Raw genomic sequence first — 19,130 nt, 5'->3', positions numbered from 1 at the left:
GATGCCAAACGCTGATGCAGCGTAGGCGTGTAGAAGCAGAATCTGCAACACACAATTACTACAACTCTTCCACGAAACCTAAGTTCCATAAGAACACTAGGCTAGTAGGAAAAATTATAGAGAAAACATCTCTAACAAACTTTTATTAATCAACACATAATAACCATTAATCAACCTCTCTATAAAGAGTATTTATAGGAATAGAATTTCTCTTACTCCTTTTAGAAAAAGAAATAATAAACCTACTTCTACTTGAGAAAAGAAAAACAACTTAACTAGGAAAAGAAAAACAATTAAAATCCTAATTCAACTAGGAAAAGGATTTTAATTGACCTTGTAAAAGCAAATAAATCCTAATTCCACTAGGAAAGAGAAAACAATGTAAAATATTAAAATATTTTATTCTCCCTTAACCAATCTGCATCAAACGCCCTTAGGTGGTGATGCCTAGATTTTGTAGGTAGGTTCTAGGTGGTGAAGCCTGGGGATTGTCCAGTTGTTCCTTTTGTTCCTCTTTTATCTCTATTTTCCTATTGTGTGCTGCATCAGAGTGCTTGTTGCAATTTGGAATTGTTACTTGGTTGTCATCTTATAAATTTTGTAGTGAGCATTTTTCATATAATCCATTCTTGAAAGATAATGGATACTAGTATCGATTTCTTTGTTATGAAGAGTGTGATGTATGTTGTGGCCGAGTTGTTGTTCAATTGGCACCTCCTCCCCTCTTAAGAAAGCATGGAGGTGAGGATGCTTCTGTTGAGAGAGAGTGGACATGATTTCTACCTTGTTAGTTGCCTTCTTTTTTTAATCCTCAAAGCAGTATGCTTTACTGCTGGATTCTTCTTCTGCTGCTAATAATGTTATTGCTATTGTCACCTTCAATTCTAGTGAGAAAGTGATGCACAGTGGTAATAGCACCCTCAATGGGTCTGATGTTCATGGTTCTAATCACACCTTTCCCTATCCACTATTTACCTATCAAAAAATATTTTATCTATGCAATTCTCACTCCTAGTACCATCCTTCATAGCAAAGGATTTCATCACATTAAGCACCTATATTGATTCATACCAAATTTCACTGTTGTTGGCTAATTTTCTTATAAATAAAAGTCCAAAACTTTGGAAGATAGTTCAAGATTTGTATGCAATTTTTGCAACTTATTCATTTCATCAAAGATTAATGCACAACTTGAGAGGGAGTGTTGATTACCAGGAAAAAAAAACATGGAATTGGTTAGTAAATTAAGGGATTGATTGCTAGAGAATGTTGTGGGATTGAAGCAATTAATACGCAATTCAAATTCAAGTTACCATTGAATCTTGTGTTTAATCTCTATTATAAATATGGATTCCATTATAATCTATTGTTAAGAAAAGTGAATGATATTGTAGCTCTTTGGGCTCTTGTCCATGAATGTAGGTCAAAAGGATGAACCACATAAACTCTCAGGTTCTCTCCTCTCCTCTTTTCTCCCTCACGTCGTCACAAATTTCTACAAGACCATTTGCATCTCCTTTGATTGATGTTTTGGTCTATACAATGATACGGCTACAGATACATTGTGACATTGGCGCTGGGTTTGAAATAGTACACAGAATAAGTAAATCACCTGTGTACTGTTCCATAACTTTTATCCCACGTAATCTTGGTGTTTATTGTAGGCTTTGAAACAATTAATCATTACCCTTTTTCGAAAGGGTTGCATTTAATGATTTATTTTCAATTCTTACTTTCTTTTAGATCATGTGCATCACCACATGGTTTAAACTAAGGCTTTGTTGATTTGTATAAAACTACTTGCTTTTTAAAATTTTCTTTTAATGACAATCTGTCTCCATTCTCCTTTTAAATTTTGAGAGGTAAAACTTATATTTTTTCACATTAAAGTGGATGATTCTTTCTTAAATACATCTGGTTGTCTTTTTCCTTTGTTTGTTATATATCATGTTTATTTATTCCTTGGACATTGGCAGAGGTATGGTGAACTAAGCAAGCAAAGGCTTGATTGTGCAATTCTTACCTTTTTACAACATTTTAGGAAATCTTTTGTTGGTGATTATGCCTTGCATTCTTCCAAAGTAAGTGAATTTGAAATTCAAACCCGTACTTTTTTTCCTTTCTTTTTGGTTGAGTTCAACCCTCTTCATGTTCCTGGATGTTTTTTAACAGCAACTATATGCTCGACTATCTGAGCTTCTTGGAATCCATGATCATTCACTATTATTGGTTGCTATTGTAAGAAAGATTGTTACAAATCTGAAGTCTTACTCTCAGGTGACAGATCACAGCTTCTATTAACTGTTCTAATGAATTCAATCAGTTTATCTAATGGCATGATATATCTGTAATTGCAGTCTAAAGTGGTTATTGACCATGCCTTGAGCATTTTCTTGGAAATGACATCTGGGTTAGTCTTATTACTTCAGATTCAGTTTGGAAACTTTTTATTTTTTATTATATTAATTTTCTTGAGGTTGAGTCTTGGTGCAATGGCAAATGCCTTCCACCAAAAGCGATAAGTCATGGGTTTGAGTATGGGAGTCAATCTCTCAAATAAATTAGGGATAAGGTTGCCGACCATGGTTTTTCCGAGACCCCACATCAGTGGGAGATTTGTCTACTGGGTACGACCTTTTTATTATATCAATTCTCTCTGCTGTGTATTTACATCAACATGCAATTTTGTGCAGATCTATGTTGGGAAAGCTGCTTCTGAAGTTGGATATCATTAAATCTATTATTTCACATCATGATGTAAATATCACTCTAAAATATATATATTTTTCTTTTGGCTTTGTTCTCATATTTAAATTTACACTTAACTGTAAGTTAATATTGGCCAATAATTTGGCAATATGTTTGTTTGTTTTCCATTTTCAGAAAGAGCACTTCCCTTTCTTAGATGATTACAGATGTTCTCGTAGTAGAACAACGTTTTATTTTGCTATTGCTGGGTTGATTTTCATGGAGGACAGTCTTTTGAAATTCAAATCTTCAATGGATCCTCTTCTACAGGTATGTAATTTTGTTTAGTCACCTGATTGAGAGTTTTAAGAATGTTGAGCTAAAGTAATCCTGCATTCTTTTTTTATTCTGACATAGAATAAATGGTTGGATGTTGACATTTTATTTTTTCCTTTCTTTTTTACATGGATATTGTAATTTAATAGTTAACTTAGGGTTAAAAACTAAATAACCATTCTACTGATCTATTATTTATAGATTAGGCATTAAATACAATATGACCAAACTGCCCGCATAACTTATACAGTATATTACTCAAAGCACTCCCCTCAAGCAAATAGTCTCAACTTGTTACCTAACAAATCTAAGCATGCCTTGTATAACAGTTTTGTGCATGTCAACTTTAGCAGTTCTTTTTTTCCCCTCACATGGATCTTGTAAATTAATAAGTGGCTTTGGGTTAAAAAATGAATACCCATAATTCTCATCTATTATTTGTATATATAGGCATTATGTAAAATATGACCAAACTACCCTCATAACTTATACAATATTACTCATAACACTCCTCTCAAGCTGGGGCATATATTTATCAAAAAGTCTGGGCTTGTTAATTTAACAAATCTAAGTCATTGCACGGCGGTTTCATGAACATATCAGCAACTTGGGCCCCTGTAGAGACAAATGGGGGTGTCAACCACTCTCCACTCCCATTCAAACAAGATGCAATCTACCTCTATATGTTTGTTCAGTTCATGGAACACTAGGTTGGAAGCGATTGAACTGCTACCTGGTTAGCATAATACATGGTCATGGGCAATTGTACATCAAATCTCAATTCCGCTAGCAGATGCTTAATCTGTATAACCTCACATAAGGCATGAGCCATGGATCTATATTCAGCCTCTGCACTGGAGCAGGACACAACACTCAGCGTTTTAATTTTTCAATTGATCAAGTTACCTTCTAGGAGAGGACAATATCTTGTGGTAGACATCATAGTTGAGGGCGATATTGCCTAATCTGAATTTGTAAGAGCCTTTACATGCAAATGATGATGGGCTTTACGTTAAAGTTCACTTCCAGGATAAGCCTTAAGGTGTCTTCGAAGAATGGCTTCCCAATGTGGATGATGAAGTACAACCATATACTGTCTCACAACACTTACTGCAAAGTATATATTTGATTGGGTGATAGTGAGGTAGTTCAACTTAGAAATCAAAGAACATTTCTTTTTGATGCAGCCAGCCAGATTTGATATTTCCAAGATATCTTTAATATTTCTTGAAGTCGGTCAGTTATTATTTATTTATTTATGTTGTAATAGAATTTAAGTTAGTCAATAAGTCCTAATGTGAGTCAATAGTCTTTTATGACCTTTTGCCTGTATGATCTTGGAACTAGGGAGATTGTTTACTGTGTAAGTTGTCACTTGAGAATGTAGTGCTATTTATAAGTCAAGTATCGGATCATCTTTTACCAATTAAGGCATCTAATTTAGAGAATCATTCTCTACGGCCCTATTTTGGGTTTGTCTCTTGATCTACTCTTTCTGTTCTCTTGTTTGTTTGTTTGTTTTTGTTTTTGTTTGTTTTTGTTTTTCTAAATCAGTTCCAGCAACCATTGGTTACTGTGGACAGCGTCACTCTTGGATTAGATAACAACTCTCCCTTATCCATATCCATTTGATATTGGTATCCATATGGGTCTGTATTAGTTCTGAACTTAACAAAAACTTGTTTCTTCCAATATATTCAACACTTATTTCCTATGCGACAAATTAATTTATCCCTTGAAGCGTGCTACTTCAGTATCTAAGAAGTAACATAACTTTCCTAGATCCTTAGTCTGAAATGATGCTTGATGAAACACCTTTTGCTCACTAATTCTCTTCTTGTGACTAACATAAATGATTAACAAGATGTTCCTTCTTTCAGAAGCACGAAAGAAAACAGAGTGATCACATTGACAATGTTTCATCCCAAATCGGACCATTGTTTCACTGTACTTACCAAATCAAGTTGGGAGAGATTGCTTAAACCATAATGGGTTGCATAGTTTACACATCTTCTCGAACTCTCCCAGAGCAACAAACTTGTCTGGTTACTTCATGTAGAATGCCACCTATAAGAATCATCTACAATATAAGAGGATTGATGAATTATGCCATGATATGAAAACTAGGGTACTACTAATTCTTGGTTCTGTACTATTCCATAAAAACCTATGAATTTTGGCATCTTGTTCTCTCCAATCAGCATATTTTGAAGCACTTGATTCAGGGGGATATATCACCAAATACTGAAATTTCTACTTACCTAGCAAAAATACTTCTACTGACTTTGCTCACTGAGCATAAATGTTAGTACTTAATTTAATGGAGGTCAGTGGAAATAATTCAAGGGGAAAAAAGAGGCCAAGATCCATTTCTTTCTTCAACTCCATGACACCAGCCAAATTCCAACTGAGGGATAATGCCCATTAACCACAATAAATAAGAATAAATTTACCAACTTTGCAAGACTCCATGATTGGAACATCCAATTTGGTCATTTGACAGGCCACCAACACACAAGGATATCAGTAGATTAAAACGCACCATATTAATCACCATTACCCAATCTGTGGTTTAACAGGGAACAACTACCTCAAGAAAGGCAGGTGAAACAGTGACACATCTATGAATTCAAACAGAAAACAACAAAAGAAAAGGTTGAAACAGCCAGCTAAAATTGGAGGTATGGGCTCTCGATATTGGGCTTTAGTGTGTCTGCAGGAGACAAGGAGAACTGTGATGATGGATCAGGTGGTGGTTGATTGTGGTCAGCAGTGTTTGATTGTGATTGATCAGTGGTCGACTATGGTATATGGGTGTTTTGCAATGGTCAATTGTTGTTTATGAGTTGTTGGTGATGGTTGGATATAATTGGTGGTGGTGGGTTTGTGATTTACATTAGGCTTTGATACCATGGAAACCAATAATTGGCTCAGGATTATAAATTGCTCCCCCCCCCTCCCACCACAGGATACCTCAGCGGTTAGGGTTAGTGCCTGGACAAATTGTAATGTAAACCCAAAAATCTCTGGTTCGACTTCTAGCTTATGCATTTTGTGATTTACTTGATGCCTTCTCAATGGTGGTGTGTAGGCATTTGGGATTGCCCTTCAAGGGTGGCCTCACTGGCCCATACCTTGAGGGGGTTCCCTCGTCATAAAAAAAAGACTATAAATTGACTAACCCTAATACCCTTCTATTATTTATATATTAGGAATTAAAGGCAATATGGCCAAACTACCCTCATGACTTATAAAATATTACTCATAACAGAACTGATGGTTAAATTCTGATTGTGTTCGCTCAAGTCTGCTTGTGCAACAATTTTGTTATCACTTGTGCTTGAATTACTGCTGTTTTATGTACTCATGTAATTGAATGGCTTAACTCTTCAGGCTTATGCTACTGTGTCGATATGCATTTGATTGGCTTCTTTCTCTTGAATAATATTGAATTTTGTTCTGGTATTTATGCCACCTAAGGTTTTTGTTAGTTTGGAATCAACATCTGATGCAACATTCCACTCAGACGATGTAAAATATGCATTGATTGGTTTGATGCGGGATCTAAGAGGAATAGCAATGGCAACAAAGAGGTTGGTAATGTTTAATTTTTGGCATCTTCTTGCCAATGGCTGTCAAATTTTTTTATTTATTACTTTCTTATTTTGAGGCTGAGAATGGTCCTTTTTTTCTTGCTCTTTCTATAGTCACAGAACATATTGTTTCCTTTTTGATTGGCTGTATCCGGCTCGCCTGCCACTTCTTTTGAAAGCCATTGCATATTGGACTGATACCCCAGAGGTTTGCAATTTACCCTTTTGATCCCCTTGTACATACTGATCTGCATGAAATGATATTGATCTTACCTTTTTCTGGAAACTGGTGATTTTTTAAATGAATTTGAGTTCATTTTGTGCTTGTTTAGTCAGAATTTCTTTACTAAAATATTAATATACAGTGATAAATTTCTGATGTTTTAACAACCCAAATATAGCAATTAACCTTGTAATATTAAGATCTAAAATTATTTGTGATAATAACTACGGTAGTCAGGCCCTTATCCTCTCCCCTATGGATACTAAATTAAGTTTGTTCATCTTATGCTATAGTTGAAACTGAACCACTTCAATGGGAAGTCTTTCGATGCAATGGATTTATACATTGTTATACAATCATGTACTTTGTCAATACTAGTTTATGTATACTTTAAATTGTGTAATTTAGAATGAGTTGTCATAATTAGAGAATAATAAAAATGTAGGCAAAATGTTTTCATTACATTGGAAAGCAAATATATAAACCTACCACAGCAACGGATGCCAGTCCCCAGGCTGGATGCTGACAGGAGCGAAATGCCTGTCCTATAGGCAGGTTATCATGGTGATATGCTCCTGAGTTTTCCTTGAATTTTCATGTAGGAAGTGTGGCTTGTGTTTACTTGAGCCTGTTAATAGGGTAACCTTGCCTTAGAATTGTGTTATCATAAGTAGAGAAGACTAACAAAAATGTAGGCAAAATGATTTCATTACATTGGAAAGCAAATATATAAATCTACCACAGCAATGGATGCCAGTCCCCAGGCTGGATGCTGACAAGAGCTAAACACCTGTCCTATAGGCACCTTATCATGGTGATATGCTCCTGAGTTTTCCTTGAATTTTCATGTAGGAAGTGTGGCTTATATTTACTTGAGCTTGCCTTGGCTACTGGGGCAACTATCTTGTTTCATGGATAGACCTAGTTGACCTTTCCACTATGAAAATATTGTCAATAGCTGATGGTATCACACCTTTGTCAGACTGTGTCAATGGTATACCCAGTTTTGGCTTACCACGCTAGACCTACAGAAGACAGTACAAAGTTATTAAACACCTCTGGGTAGTGTTATTAAGTCAGTCTGCTGACATATTGGTCACCCCTGTCAAATTGATCTATTCTAAGAGCACTAGCATCAGGTGTTATATCCAAATCCTATTTTAACACACAAATACTTTCTTTTTCTACTTTAATATAGCATTTGACAATACACTCCACATCAATTGTTCTATTTCATGTGCTATTAATTTATTTTATTCATTTTTATCTCTCCTTCTATTTTCATGTGCTATCATGTGATAGCTGATAGCTCCTCCAGTTTCCTTTTCTTTTTCTCTTCTTTTTCCTTTGCCGCACCCGCCTTCTTTCCTGCATTTTTCTGCCTACTCTGCAAGGAACCAAGAAGAACGATAAAAGTTGGCCACAATTTCAAACTTCCCTAAAATGTATCCTGTTACCACTGATTAACTTGAATGAAGAATACCAACCTCTACACCAATTATTTTTGGGTTCCCTTCATCTGATTACATCTCTCTCTCATAAACCAGTCAACCATCATCCCCACAAAAATCACCACATCAGAAACAGTCAACCACCATTCTCACAACCCACCACCACCTCAAAGGCTCAAACCCACAACCCATCACCACCACCACCACCACCACCATCACCATCACCATCAAAACCCATCAACAGGAACACCAAATTGATCCCAATACTAGAACAAACTCACCGTTCACAATCACAACTCTCAAAATCCATTCCAAAACCAAACAAATCCAACGATTTACAACCCATTCCACATCAAGAACAAACCCACGATCTCCACCAGCAACCATGCTGGTCTCCACTGGCAACCAATGATGATCTCCACTTATCTCCACCAGCAACCACACCAATCTCCACTAGCAAAAAAGCAAAATGAGAGAGGGAGAGATGGAATAAAAAATTTTATTTAGTTTTAGTATTTGCAACATCTGATATAATGGGGTTCTGGTGTTCTAAATGCTTAAAATTTAGCATTTAGAACACCTGATGCTAGGCACTAAGCATATCTTGAGGATTGTTGGGTTACATACCATGTTTTTTTCCTGATTTATGCTCTCAAGTCTATCCACTCTCCCATCAGAAAAATGAAACCTCTACCATCTTATTATGCAGCTTACCTTGGAACAACCAAGATAATAGTTTTATTATACCTGTAATGTGGATATAGGACCCCCATGTCTTATTATAACTAGAAAATAATAGGAAAATTAGAAGTATACCATCACAAGGGTAAAAAAAAAAAAAAAATTTAAGTAATATCAAGCAGTGTTGTTAAAAGTGCGCTTAAGTGCAAAGCGTAGAGTGCACAGGCCTTGGGGCTTTTTCCTCTAAATTGAGGCGCCCTCACAAAAGCATGCCTTAGGCATGCCTTTTAGAGCTTTTTAATTAAGCGCAAATCACGCTTTTTTGAGCTTTTTGTTAATTTTTCCTAAAAAAATCTTGATTTGATTTTTAGCCATTAGATCTAAATATGTTTGATATATGCCATTGATATAATATATAAAAACTAATAGTGTGGTGTGCTACCATACACCTAAGCCTACCACTTCTTCAATGATGATAGTCTCTTGCTTAATGAGGATGATGATTATGTAGATTAGGATTGCATTGTATATTTGCATTAATTTTGTTAGGAAAAGATAACATTACTTAATAGTCTAGTAATTTTTAGCCTTTGCCTTTGCCTTTTTGGTTCTATACTTCTATTTTGATTCAACCATTTTTTGTTATCATCGCCATCAAATATCATGGTTGCATATATTTTGTAAAGCACAAGAGAATTATATAAATGTTATATAAATTATATAAAATGTTTTATTGTAATTTATATGATTAATTGATCACTTGATTGTTGTATTGACCATTAATGAATTTCTTTTAATTTATTAATTTTTGTTTAAATGAGCGCTTCACATCGATCAGGCGCGCGCTTGCGCTTTGCGCCTACGCTCCAGGAGGCCTTTGCGCTTAAGTGCGCTCAACGCTTTTAACAACATGATATCAAGGCCGTTAGAATATTGGTTAAATGATTAAATTCATAATTTTCTAACAACTTAAAGCTTTTGGGACAATTTGTAAATTAAATTCATTTACTTGTTTTGTGAAAGTTTTAGATAATATTTTTTTTGATCGGTATATTAGATAATAAAACCTTACCGCTACTTTACACATTATTTGCATCAACTTTGCTGAAAATTATCTTTTTCTTAGATATTTTATGCATGTTTTGGAGGCAGAATCTGTTGGAAGTTGTGGGTATCTGCTGAAGTCTTTTCCTTGTTCTGATTGTGTTGAAACAAATAATTAGCCTTGTACTATTCTGTTGTGTTTGTCAATTTTCCCTAAATTCATGAGATAGTTCATCTAATGGTGACTTCAATGCAATCAACTTCCTATGATCTGACCTAGTCATCTCATCAAGTGCATCTTAAATTAGAAGAAATTGAACTCTCCTTTATTTGTTCAAAGGAATTTTTGACAGAAAACCATGGTATAGGTCACAACTCCATTGTTGAAATTTATTGCTGAGTTGGTGCTGAATAAATCTGAGAGATTGGCTTTTGATTCATCATCTCCTAATGGCATACTGCTTTTTCGAGAAGTCAGCAAACTGATTGTAGCCTATGGATCAAGGATTTTGCCCCTTCGGAATTCAGCAGATATGTACACTTTCAAATACAAGGGAATTTGGATTTGTTTGACCATTCTTACAAGAGGTATGAGGATTGTTTCTTCTGTCTTTTTGAAAGTCACTATATACTCTCATGCCAAACTTGAACTGGTTTCCTGACAACCAAAGTTGTTATCATCTCTTATTTCTTTGTCATATGAAGTTTTTTAACAAGGTTTTCAAAATAATTGGAGGTCTTATATCTTAAGGATGTCATGTATCAAAGCAACACGAGACACAGGAGAATATTGAAAAGTGACTAAAGAAACAGTTCTCAGTATGTTTGTTGTATTGCTAAAAATGGTTCCATATCAGCTGACCATTATATGGGGTTCATTTCTGTATGGCAGCACTCGCTGGGAACTATGTGAACTTTGGTGTGTTTGAACTTTATGGTGATAGATCTCTTGCTGATGCTTTAGATGTTGCTCTCCGAATGATATTGTCTATTCCTTTGGCTGATGTATTAAAATTTCGAAAGGTATAAACTTTAGCTTTGAGTTATATTGTTCCTTTAGGATTTCAGTGATGTTTGTGAGAGAGCTATTCCTACTGGCCATTTCCATTAAATGTATGATCTCCCTGCATCACTGAGGTATTTCATTTTTTATTTTTCTTAATTACATATTCATACTAAACTTACTAGTACCAACCTGCACACAGGGTCCTGAACATAGTGAAATTTTGAATGGAAGAGATTAACCCATTCCAAATTTTAGTTGATAGGATTTAGGGTATGGAAACCCATAGAATAGGAAGATTATAGTGACCAGAAAATAAGTAGGGAAGGAAAGAAAAGATGCCCAATTGAATTCTAAGTGCTAATGATTGTTGTGGGGAAGAATATGGGTTTTGGAAAGGGGCATGATAAGGAGTAATGATGCAGAGAATGAAGTAGCTCAATGAGAACGTGAAGCAGTTCTGAAAGACTATGTAAGTATTGTTGTCAGCAATAAAGCACTCAAAAGAGATGCATTAATGACTTCATGGACTTTTTCTCATTGAGAGTATGATTCAAGATCTGTTACATTCTCTTAGACCCCTTAAAATACTGAATGACTGAAGAAAAGATCCTAATTTAACTTGCTGTTCAATGAGAACGTGAAGCAGTTCTGAAAGACTTTATAAGTATTGTTGTCAGTAATAAAGCACTCAAAAGAGATGCATTAATGACTTCATGGACTTGTTCTCATTGAGAGTATGATTCAAGATCTGGTACATTCTCTTAGACCCCTTAAAATACTGAATGACTGAAGAAAAGATCCTAATTTAACTTTCTGTTCAGCTATTTATAGGTGAAGGTGGTTGCTTTTTAGCTTATAATTGAACCAATTATGATCATTTGAAGCATGGCCTGACCAATAGAGGCTGTATAGGGCCTGAAAATTGCTGAGTGACTTATCAAAAAAGAAACTTGCTGAGAGTGACCCTAAGAGCAACACATCCTTAAGGACTACTCAGAGAAACATGCCTGACCTCATCTTACTGAATGCACAATGCATTTTTTGTGTAATGACTACAGAGCATTTAATAATTGATGCTTTAGTATGTGTGCTTCCTATTTATGTTATCTTCTTCCTCAGATGGATAACTGAATGAATTATTTTAATTGGCAGTTATAAGGATTATTTAAGGTTAAAACTCTTAGACAACAAATTTTGCACGCACTTGGTCAAAGTTCACATCATGTACAGAATATTCAGAAGTCATTTTGCAACATTCTTATCATTTATGTTTCATGCAGATCTAATCTTTTATTGTACTTTCTCTTTGTTTCTTTCCAGCTGGCTCAAGCCTACTTTGCATTCTTGGAGATACTTTTCAACAGCCATATGGCTTTTATTTTAAATTTAGATACAAGCACATTTATGTATATTGTTGGATCTCTTGAAGCAGGCCTTAAAGGTTTAATTGAGAATATCACAACACAGGTTTGTTTAGCACTCTCTTTTTAACTTTTACAGATTCCTTTGTGACTTGTTCTTCTGATATAGCATGTTCTTGATCCTTAATCCTTATAATATGCAAGAATGATTTCTCTGTTACCTATAATAATGATTATTAAACAAAAACCCGAAGGTATCATAGGGGCCACACCTGGTCACTAGTTTGAATCTTCCATTCCCTCTCCCCTTGGGCCAAAACTTACTCATCAAAATGACTATGATTGTTACATAAATAATTATTCTGGAAGCATTATGATTATATCATAAGACTATTAATGACACGTGTTTCCTTTTAATAATCAACTCTCAAAATGTCATTGCAGTGCACATCTGCTGTTGATAAATTGGCTACTTATTATTTTACTGACATTGTGACTGGAGAGTCACCCAGTTCACCTGCTGCTCTGTGTCTTGCTCAACACATTACCAATTGCCCTGGTTTATTCCAAGAAGTAAGTTTGCTACGTGTTAATATTCTTATATTACATCAAGTAAGCAATGCAACTTGCAGGTTTTTTTTTTTTTTTTATATAGTTTTTTTTTTTTATATATATATTTTTCTCATATTGAGGGAGAGAGGTATGAAATGGTAATTCTTCAGTAAAACAATTCACAACTAGGGTTATGCACAGGTTTGCTTAGGGGAGGAATTCTCAACCAGCCCACTTGGTGGATTGAGAGAATCCAAACAGCAGCCAAACTAAAACACCTATAAAACTGACAGGTTGGCTTGTAATCAGTCAGATTGATTTAATGACTTGTGTCCTAAGGTTCGGGTGGATTTATTGGCTTGAGCTCTTTTGTTTAGGTTGACTTAATGACTTGAGCCCTTTTTTGGGCCTCCTGTAACTAGGCCTTCAACATCTATCTGACATCAAAATGGGCCAATTAAAAAAAAAACCTCCAAGCTTACTATCAGGCCAATTCCCTCCAAAAAAAAAAAAAAAAAAAAAAAAAAATCAGAAGCTCTACAGCACATATGTTTATTTGCCTTCACCATCTGTTCTAAACAAAAACAGAAAAATAGTCAGAGAAAAGCATATACAAAAAATTCAAATCTCTAAACTACTAGACCATAATGTAATTTGGAAAATATTATAGAACTCATTTGAGGTGACTGAAGTATGTAACTAACAAATCAAAGTTGCATTTTCAGAAAACATATGAAACTTTTGGGGTGAAATTACACTTTACCCCCTAAACTATACCTCCTTTTACACTTACCCCACTAAACTATGTGAACATGCACTTTACCCTCCCAAAACCTAAACTATGAGAGTGCACACTTACCCCCCCAAACGATTACTCGTGCAACACTTTGCACCCCGTTTAGGGAAGTAAATGTGCATTCTCATAGTTTAAGGGGGTAAGTGTAAAAGCGATTGTAGTTTAGAGAGGTAAAGTATGCATTCTTATAGTTTAAGGGGGGTAAGTGTAAATGGGGTCATAGTTTAGGGGTGTAAAGTATAATTTTCCTAAACTTTTTGACTGATAAAATAGTACTTTTTAAAGCACAAATCCAAAACCGTCCAAATCATGGCCACTATACTCAAAATCTGAGCATTTCACTGCAGTTCACACAGGTCAGGTAGGCTGGTCAGTTTTTTGCACTTCCTTATTCATCACTATTGAAATCTTAGACATTGCTAGAAATCAGGCACACATGATTTGTCTCTGCAATGCATTTTTTACTGTTAGCCTATGTTATCTAGACCCTTCACCACTCCTGCACTGATACGACATGATATGGTTTGGGCAATGCTTCTGGACACTCCAAAAGGGTGGATAATCTTTTAATTTGAAAAAAAGAAAAAGAAAAAGAAAAGTAAAGTATACCAAGTATAGTAAAGTATTGGTAAGTACCGCATGTAATATAGTTGATTACTCAAATTCAAGAGGGGAGTATAAATAATTATTGAGTTTCTTATAATTTGGATAATGCTGTAATAGATGAGCACGTATGGAGTCCTATGAACCTTCATTACCTTACCTCCTGGTTTCTTCATTAACAAAGATGTCTTTTTGTTTCTAGATATTGAGTACCCTCTTTGAGATTATTATATTTGGGGATGGTGGCAACCAACGGAACCTTAGCAGGCCGATGCTGAGCTTGATACTTATCAATGAAGAGGTAAGACCCTCCTACTTCTTTTACCTTTTGCTTTATTTGCTTCCTGTTCCATAAATTTCTATGGGGTTTGTATCATTACTTGCCAAGGCTGTATCATGGTGTCCAACCATCCATACAGTTGCATTACTACAACATAGGTACTGAGGGTTGGACACTAAAATCTGAAGAGGTATTGATGGAAAGTTATTTATATGAATAAGCAGTGTTTAGGACTTTTAATAAGATTTTGTTCTTTGCTTATGGATTTCATATAAGCAAAGATTCTTTGGGATCATTAGTTTATTTTATTGGTAAGCTATGCATCCAATTGGTCTTGAACCCTCCACCTAGCACTTGCAAGGGAAGGAGGTTACAGTCGAGCTAGAGCTCATTGGCTCGACCATATTTGTTAATATGAAATAGAATTGGACATTTAACTTCTGTATTGGCATCTGAGTGGGTTAATTGATGCTTCCTTAAAACATGCCAACATAATGTTATAGTTTATAGAAAATGTATTGATAGCTTGCCGTTTGCCAGGGCAAGTTAGATTGACATAATAGTTAATGTTCAGGGAAAGCTTTTTTCATTCTTATTTATTTCAATGCCTTCATGTTTCAATGCCTATGATGCCCATGTTTTCCATCTTTGTTTTTAATGACTATGACCATCCTCAAGAAAAAGAAAGCACTGAGAGTAATCAGTTATATCATCACAAATCCTCTTGTAATGCCCACTAATGAGATACATGATTTTAAAATAATTCGGCCCCTGGTAACTATTTGGAATTTGAAATTTACTTCAAGGAATTTTATGGAACCATTTTGGTCTCTTTAGTCTAGATGCTTTTGATGTATTAAATTGAACTTCACGAATTAAATGTTTGTGGATATTATATGCTAGTATGTGTGTGCATGTGGGTACATTGGTTTTGTATCTGGTTCTGGGCAAGGCTAATTTAACCTTGTTCCTGCCCTGAACTCAGTTCAAACTTCTGATTGTCATTCTACCTAGCCTATTGGCAGGGAGGTGCCCAACCAAAACAGGGAAAATGCAATCCCTGTCCCTACTAAAATGAAAGCAAAACTAGCTCGATGGTGATGTATTGAAGTGTAAAACATGTTCAACTTATGTGCAATATTGTTCACAATGAAAAGATTCAACGTAGGATTTCCTAGTTATATATAAAATATGAGCCTTTTTTTAAATAAAAAAATTAGTCTAATTCAGTTAACTTTTCAACTTAGATTATGTTTTCAATTCAATAAAATATATGTTCATGTTAATATTGAAAAGAAATGGCTTTCCAGTAACTCTTGCTTCTTCTATCCAATTTGATCACAAGAATGAAGTTCTCTTTAGTCCTTTTTGTGGTTTCCTGCTAGTGCTCTAGGCTATTCATGAATGAACAACTTTCAGTTTACTTTAGTTTTGTTATTAACTTGTGTTGACCTTAGATAAATAGTGGTCAATTAAGAACATTGTTTTAATCAGGAATGGATGATAGAATAGGATTCTTGGTCAGCCTCAATCTTTTGGGTTTAACACATATTTGATTGAGATTTTTTATTAGGTGATGGGGAAATGGGGCACAAGCAAAGAGAGCTCCCTTATTTTTTGGGCCAACCATGCATGTCTTCCATACACTACATTATCTTACTTTCTTAGGTTTGGAATTTTTATTTTTATTTATTCATTTCTTAGTTTTTTTTTTGGTTTGCATAACTTGATTAGTTATGGAAACTGAATTTTTAAGGTTTCCTCTCTATCAACTTTTCGAAACAATCTTCATCTCACAGTCCAAATGAAGCAAAGATACAAAATAAATCCCAAAACCACTGCTAATTATTCTGTTTATGATGCCACATCACAGCCCTCGTGCCAAGATTTGGGGTAGAGACAGATTGGGGTTTTATGAGTCAAGATTTAATTTTAATTTTGAATAGGAGAGAGCTTTACTTTTCAGAAAGTGGGAAACATTTTAGAAAGAGAATAGAAAGAAATAGAATGATGTTAAAAAGCAACTCTTCTAAGGGAGGAAGGCACCTTTATGAGAAGATTAAAGCTGGTGTGAGAGATCGGTTTCAGAGAGTCAAGGATTAGAAAGATTGAAGGGGAAATCTAGAAGAGCACGGAGATTGTTAGTAAGTTTTGAAGTTACAGGAGGCATAGAACGTAATAAAACTACTGATTTTTATGGGTGCTGACAAGGTTTGCTGGAAGCCAGCAATGAAAAAAGGTTTTGAGGTTCGAGGTTTTTATTACGCTCTATCCTCTTCTTCTGTCATTTCTTTTCTTTGGAAAATGGTGTGGCAATTGAAGGTTCCTCCTAGAGTAGCGATCTTTTCTTGGACTACCACTTTAGGTAAGATTTTAATTATAGATAATCTTCGGAATAGGCATATTGTAGTGCTTGATTAATGCTATGTGTAAAATATGTGGGGAATTGATGGATCATCTTTTTCTTCATTGTCCGATAGCATATGAATTGTGGTCTATGGTATTCTGTTTGTTTAGTATCCATTGGGTTGTGCCGTATAAAGTGAGTTGTTGGCTTCTTGGTAGGGCAAGTTTGGAAGACATAGAAATATAGATTTCTGGAGTTGTGTTGCATTGTATGTTTAGGTGTTTATGGTGGGAATGGAATGCTAAATGCTTTGAGGACTCTGAATGGTCGATCCTTGATATAAAGTCCTTTTTCTTTTGTACTCTCCTTGAATGGAGCTTAGTTTTGCCTTCATGTTCTTCTTTGTCCCTCTTATTCTAGTTGATCAATGTAATCTGGGTTCTTAATTTCTGCCACTTTAGTACATTTCTAGTGTACTTGGGTTGGCTATTCTTTAATTAAAAGTTCTTACGTTATTTATAAAAAAAAAAAAAATAAAGAAGAAGAAAAGAACATAATGAAACTTGCATTTTCTGTTTGCCGCTCCCTGTGCCGAGGGGAAAGCGGGGTTGGAAAAGTCAGGAGGCTTGTCTAATTGTGTTCATTGTTCCCTTCACTTTTACCTTATCGATTCTTTCAACTGTGCTGGTATTATAACTTTTATAACTTTGACTTCCTGCAGACGTTGACAAACATCAAAGGTCAGATTTTGGCTTCATATGTAAGTCTAATACTTGAACACTTTGGTTCATAACATTACCTATACTTACTAAGGTCTTGTTCAGCCCTCAATTAGCATGCCTAACATGTTTTATTAATCCATAAGATAAAACTATCTGAAATTTGGACGGTATATGGTGTAATGGGAATATGTAATGCCCCTCTAACATGTACTTGACTGTTTCACCATATGCTTTTTCTTGAAATTCACTAATATTCGTCGTTTAATCCCTTCTCACTATCTTTACTATTTCTCAATTTTAGTGATTTTAATTGCATTCATAGAAATCATTCCAAATATTGTTTAACTACAAGTAACTTTTTCTCATCAATAATATAAATGTTGGAGGTGGTCCCTACAAAGTGATTTTCATTGCATCCATGGAAATTATTTTGAATGTTGTTAACATCTATTGGAAATCTAGTAGCTATTAATGGATTACATTCCCCCTAATCCCATCTCTTCTAGTGGGTTAGATGCACAACCTGTCGACCATCACTTTGTAGGGACCACCTCCACCTGTAACTTGGCTTCCAAGGCTTAATTTTCCTGATGCCTTGTTTTATTATCATTGTGCAGCCACCGGATCAACAGCAGCATCTTTCCTTGTGCTTTGAAAAACTAATGGCAGACATAACTCGAAGCTTAGATTTGAATAATAGGGACAAGTTCACTCAAAACCTGATCAGATTCAAGAATGAATTCCGCTCCAAACGATATGCTGCTATATTGACTTAGTAATAATTATTTTTTTGTTTGGCAGAACCAATTTAAAATCCTAACCTCAATCTCTTCTCCTTGAAAAGAAAAGAAAGATACATGTTTTGGTATTAGAGGTCGTGCACTGCATTTGCTTGATTTCTGTTGGGAGGAGGCTAATTTTGCAGGGTTTCAAAATGATCTATGGTGGTATGCCATTTACTGTGGCAACTGGAATGGAACTTGGACTTACTTTGCATCCCCAATTGCAAGTAAAAAAAACTTGAAGAGAGTAGAGAATTTAACTTGTATAGAAATGTTGCGTTCAATAGTCTTCAACTGTTATCGAAATGTAACTCTCACCCCCTGCCCTATGTGGATGATTTTATTGCATTCAGTTGAGGCAAGTCTCCTAAATTGTAATTCTAAAAGGGTTTAATTGAATATATATTAAAGTTTTATGATCTCCTGTGAGTATGCAAAATCTTAGTTGTTTACAATTAAATTCAAACTCTTGGTCGTTTTGAATTTAATTTTTCTTCACTTATCAAAAAAAGAAAAGAAAAGAAATTTAATTTTTCTTCAAAAATATAAAAATATTTGTATTTTACTGATTAATATAATTAAGTGTTTGAATTTAATTTGAAAAGTTAATGTATTGCATTTAAGGTACTGTAACTAAGCTTTATCCTTTGCTCAATATACCAATT

At 34.9% G+C, this 19,130-nt stretch overlaps 1 protein-coding gene across 7 annotated transcripts in view; it reads left to right on the top strand.

The window, feature by feature from the left end:
- Positions 1-18,886, top strand: part of LOC142611023 (uncharacterized) — a 40,998-nt gene extending 22,112 nt beyond the window's left edge. For 5 of the 7 annotated variants that reach the window (XM_075783025.1, XM_075783024.1, XM_075783026.1 and 2 more), the window contains 14 exons: positions 1,977-2,081; positions 2,173-2,277; positions 2,358-2,410; positions 2,694-2,757; positions 2,884-3,018; positions 6,505-6,617; positions 6,732-6,825; positions 10,385-10,604; positions 10,909-11,039; positions 12,343-12,489; positions 12,828-12,956; positions 14,537-14,635; positions 17,683-17,721; positions 18,301-18,886. In XM_075783025.1, the coding sequence (XP_075639140.1) occupies positions 1,977-2,081; positions 2,173-2,277; positions 2,358-2,410; positions 2,694-2,757; positions 2,884-3,018; positions 6,505-6,617; positions 6,732-6,825; positions 10,385-10,604; positions 10,909-11,039; positions 12,343-12,489; positions 12,828-12,956; positions 14,537-14,635; positions 17,683-17,721; positions 18,301-18,459 (1,593 nt within the window). In that variant the 3' untranslated portion in view covers positions 18,460-18,886. Of the gene's footprint in view, positions 1-1,976; positions 2,082-2,172; positions 2,278-2,357; positions 2,411-2,693; positions 2,758-2,883; positions 3,019-6,504; positions 6,618-6,731; positions 6,826-10,384; positions 10,605-10,908; positions 11,040-12,342; positions 12,490-12,827; positions 12,957-14,536; positions 14,636-17,682; positions 17,722-18,300 lie in introns of those variants that run through there. The other 2 variants (XM_075783027.1, XM_075783028.1) reach the window with 2 other exon arrangements.
- Positions 18,887-19,130: the final 244 nt, after the last annotated feature.

Source organism: Castanea sativa, chromosome 9 (genome assembly GCF_040712315.1).
Source record: "Castanea sativa cultivar Marrone di Chiusa Pesio chromosome 9, ASM4071231v1".
Classification (NCBI taxonomy): Eukaryota; Viridiplantae; Streptophyta; class Magnoliopsida; order Fagales; family Fagaceae; genus Castanea; species Castanea sativa.
This window is presented reverse-complemented; position numbering and strand designations above follow the sequence as displayed.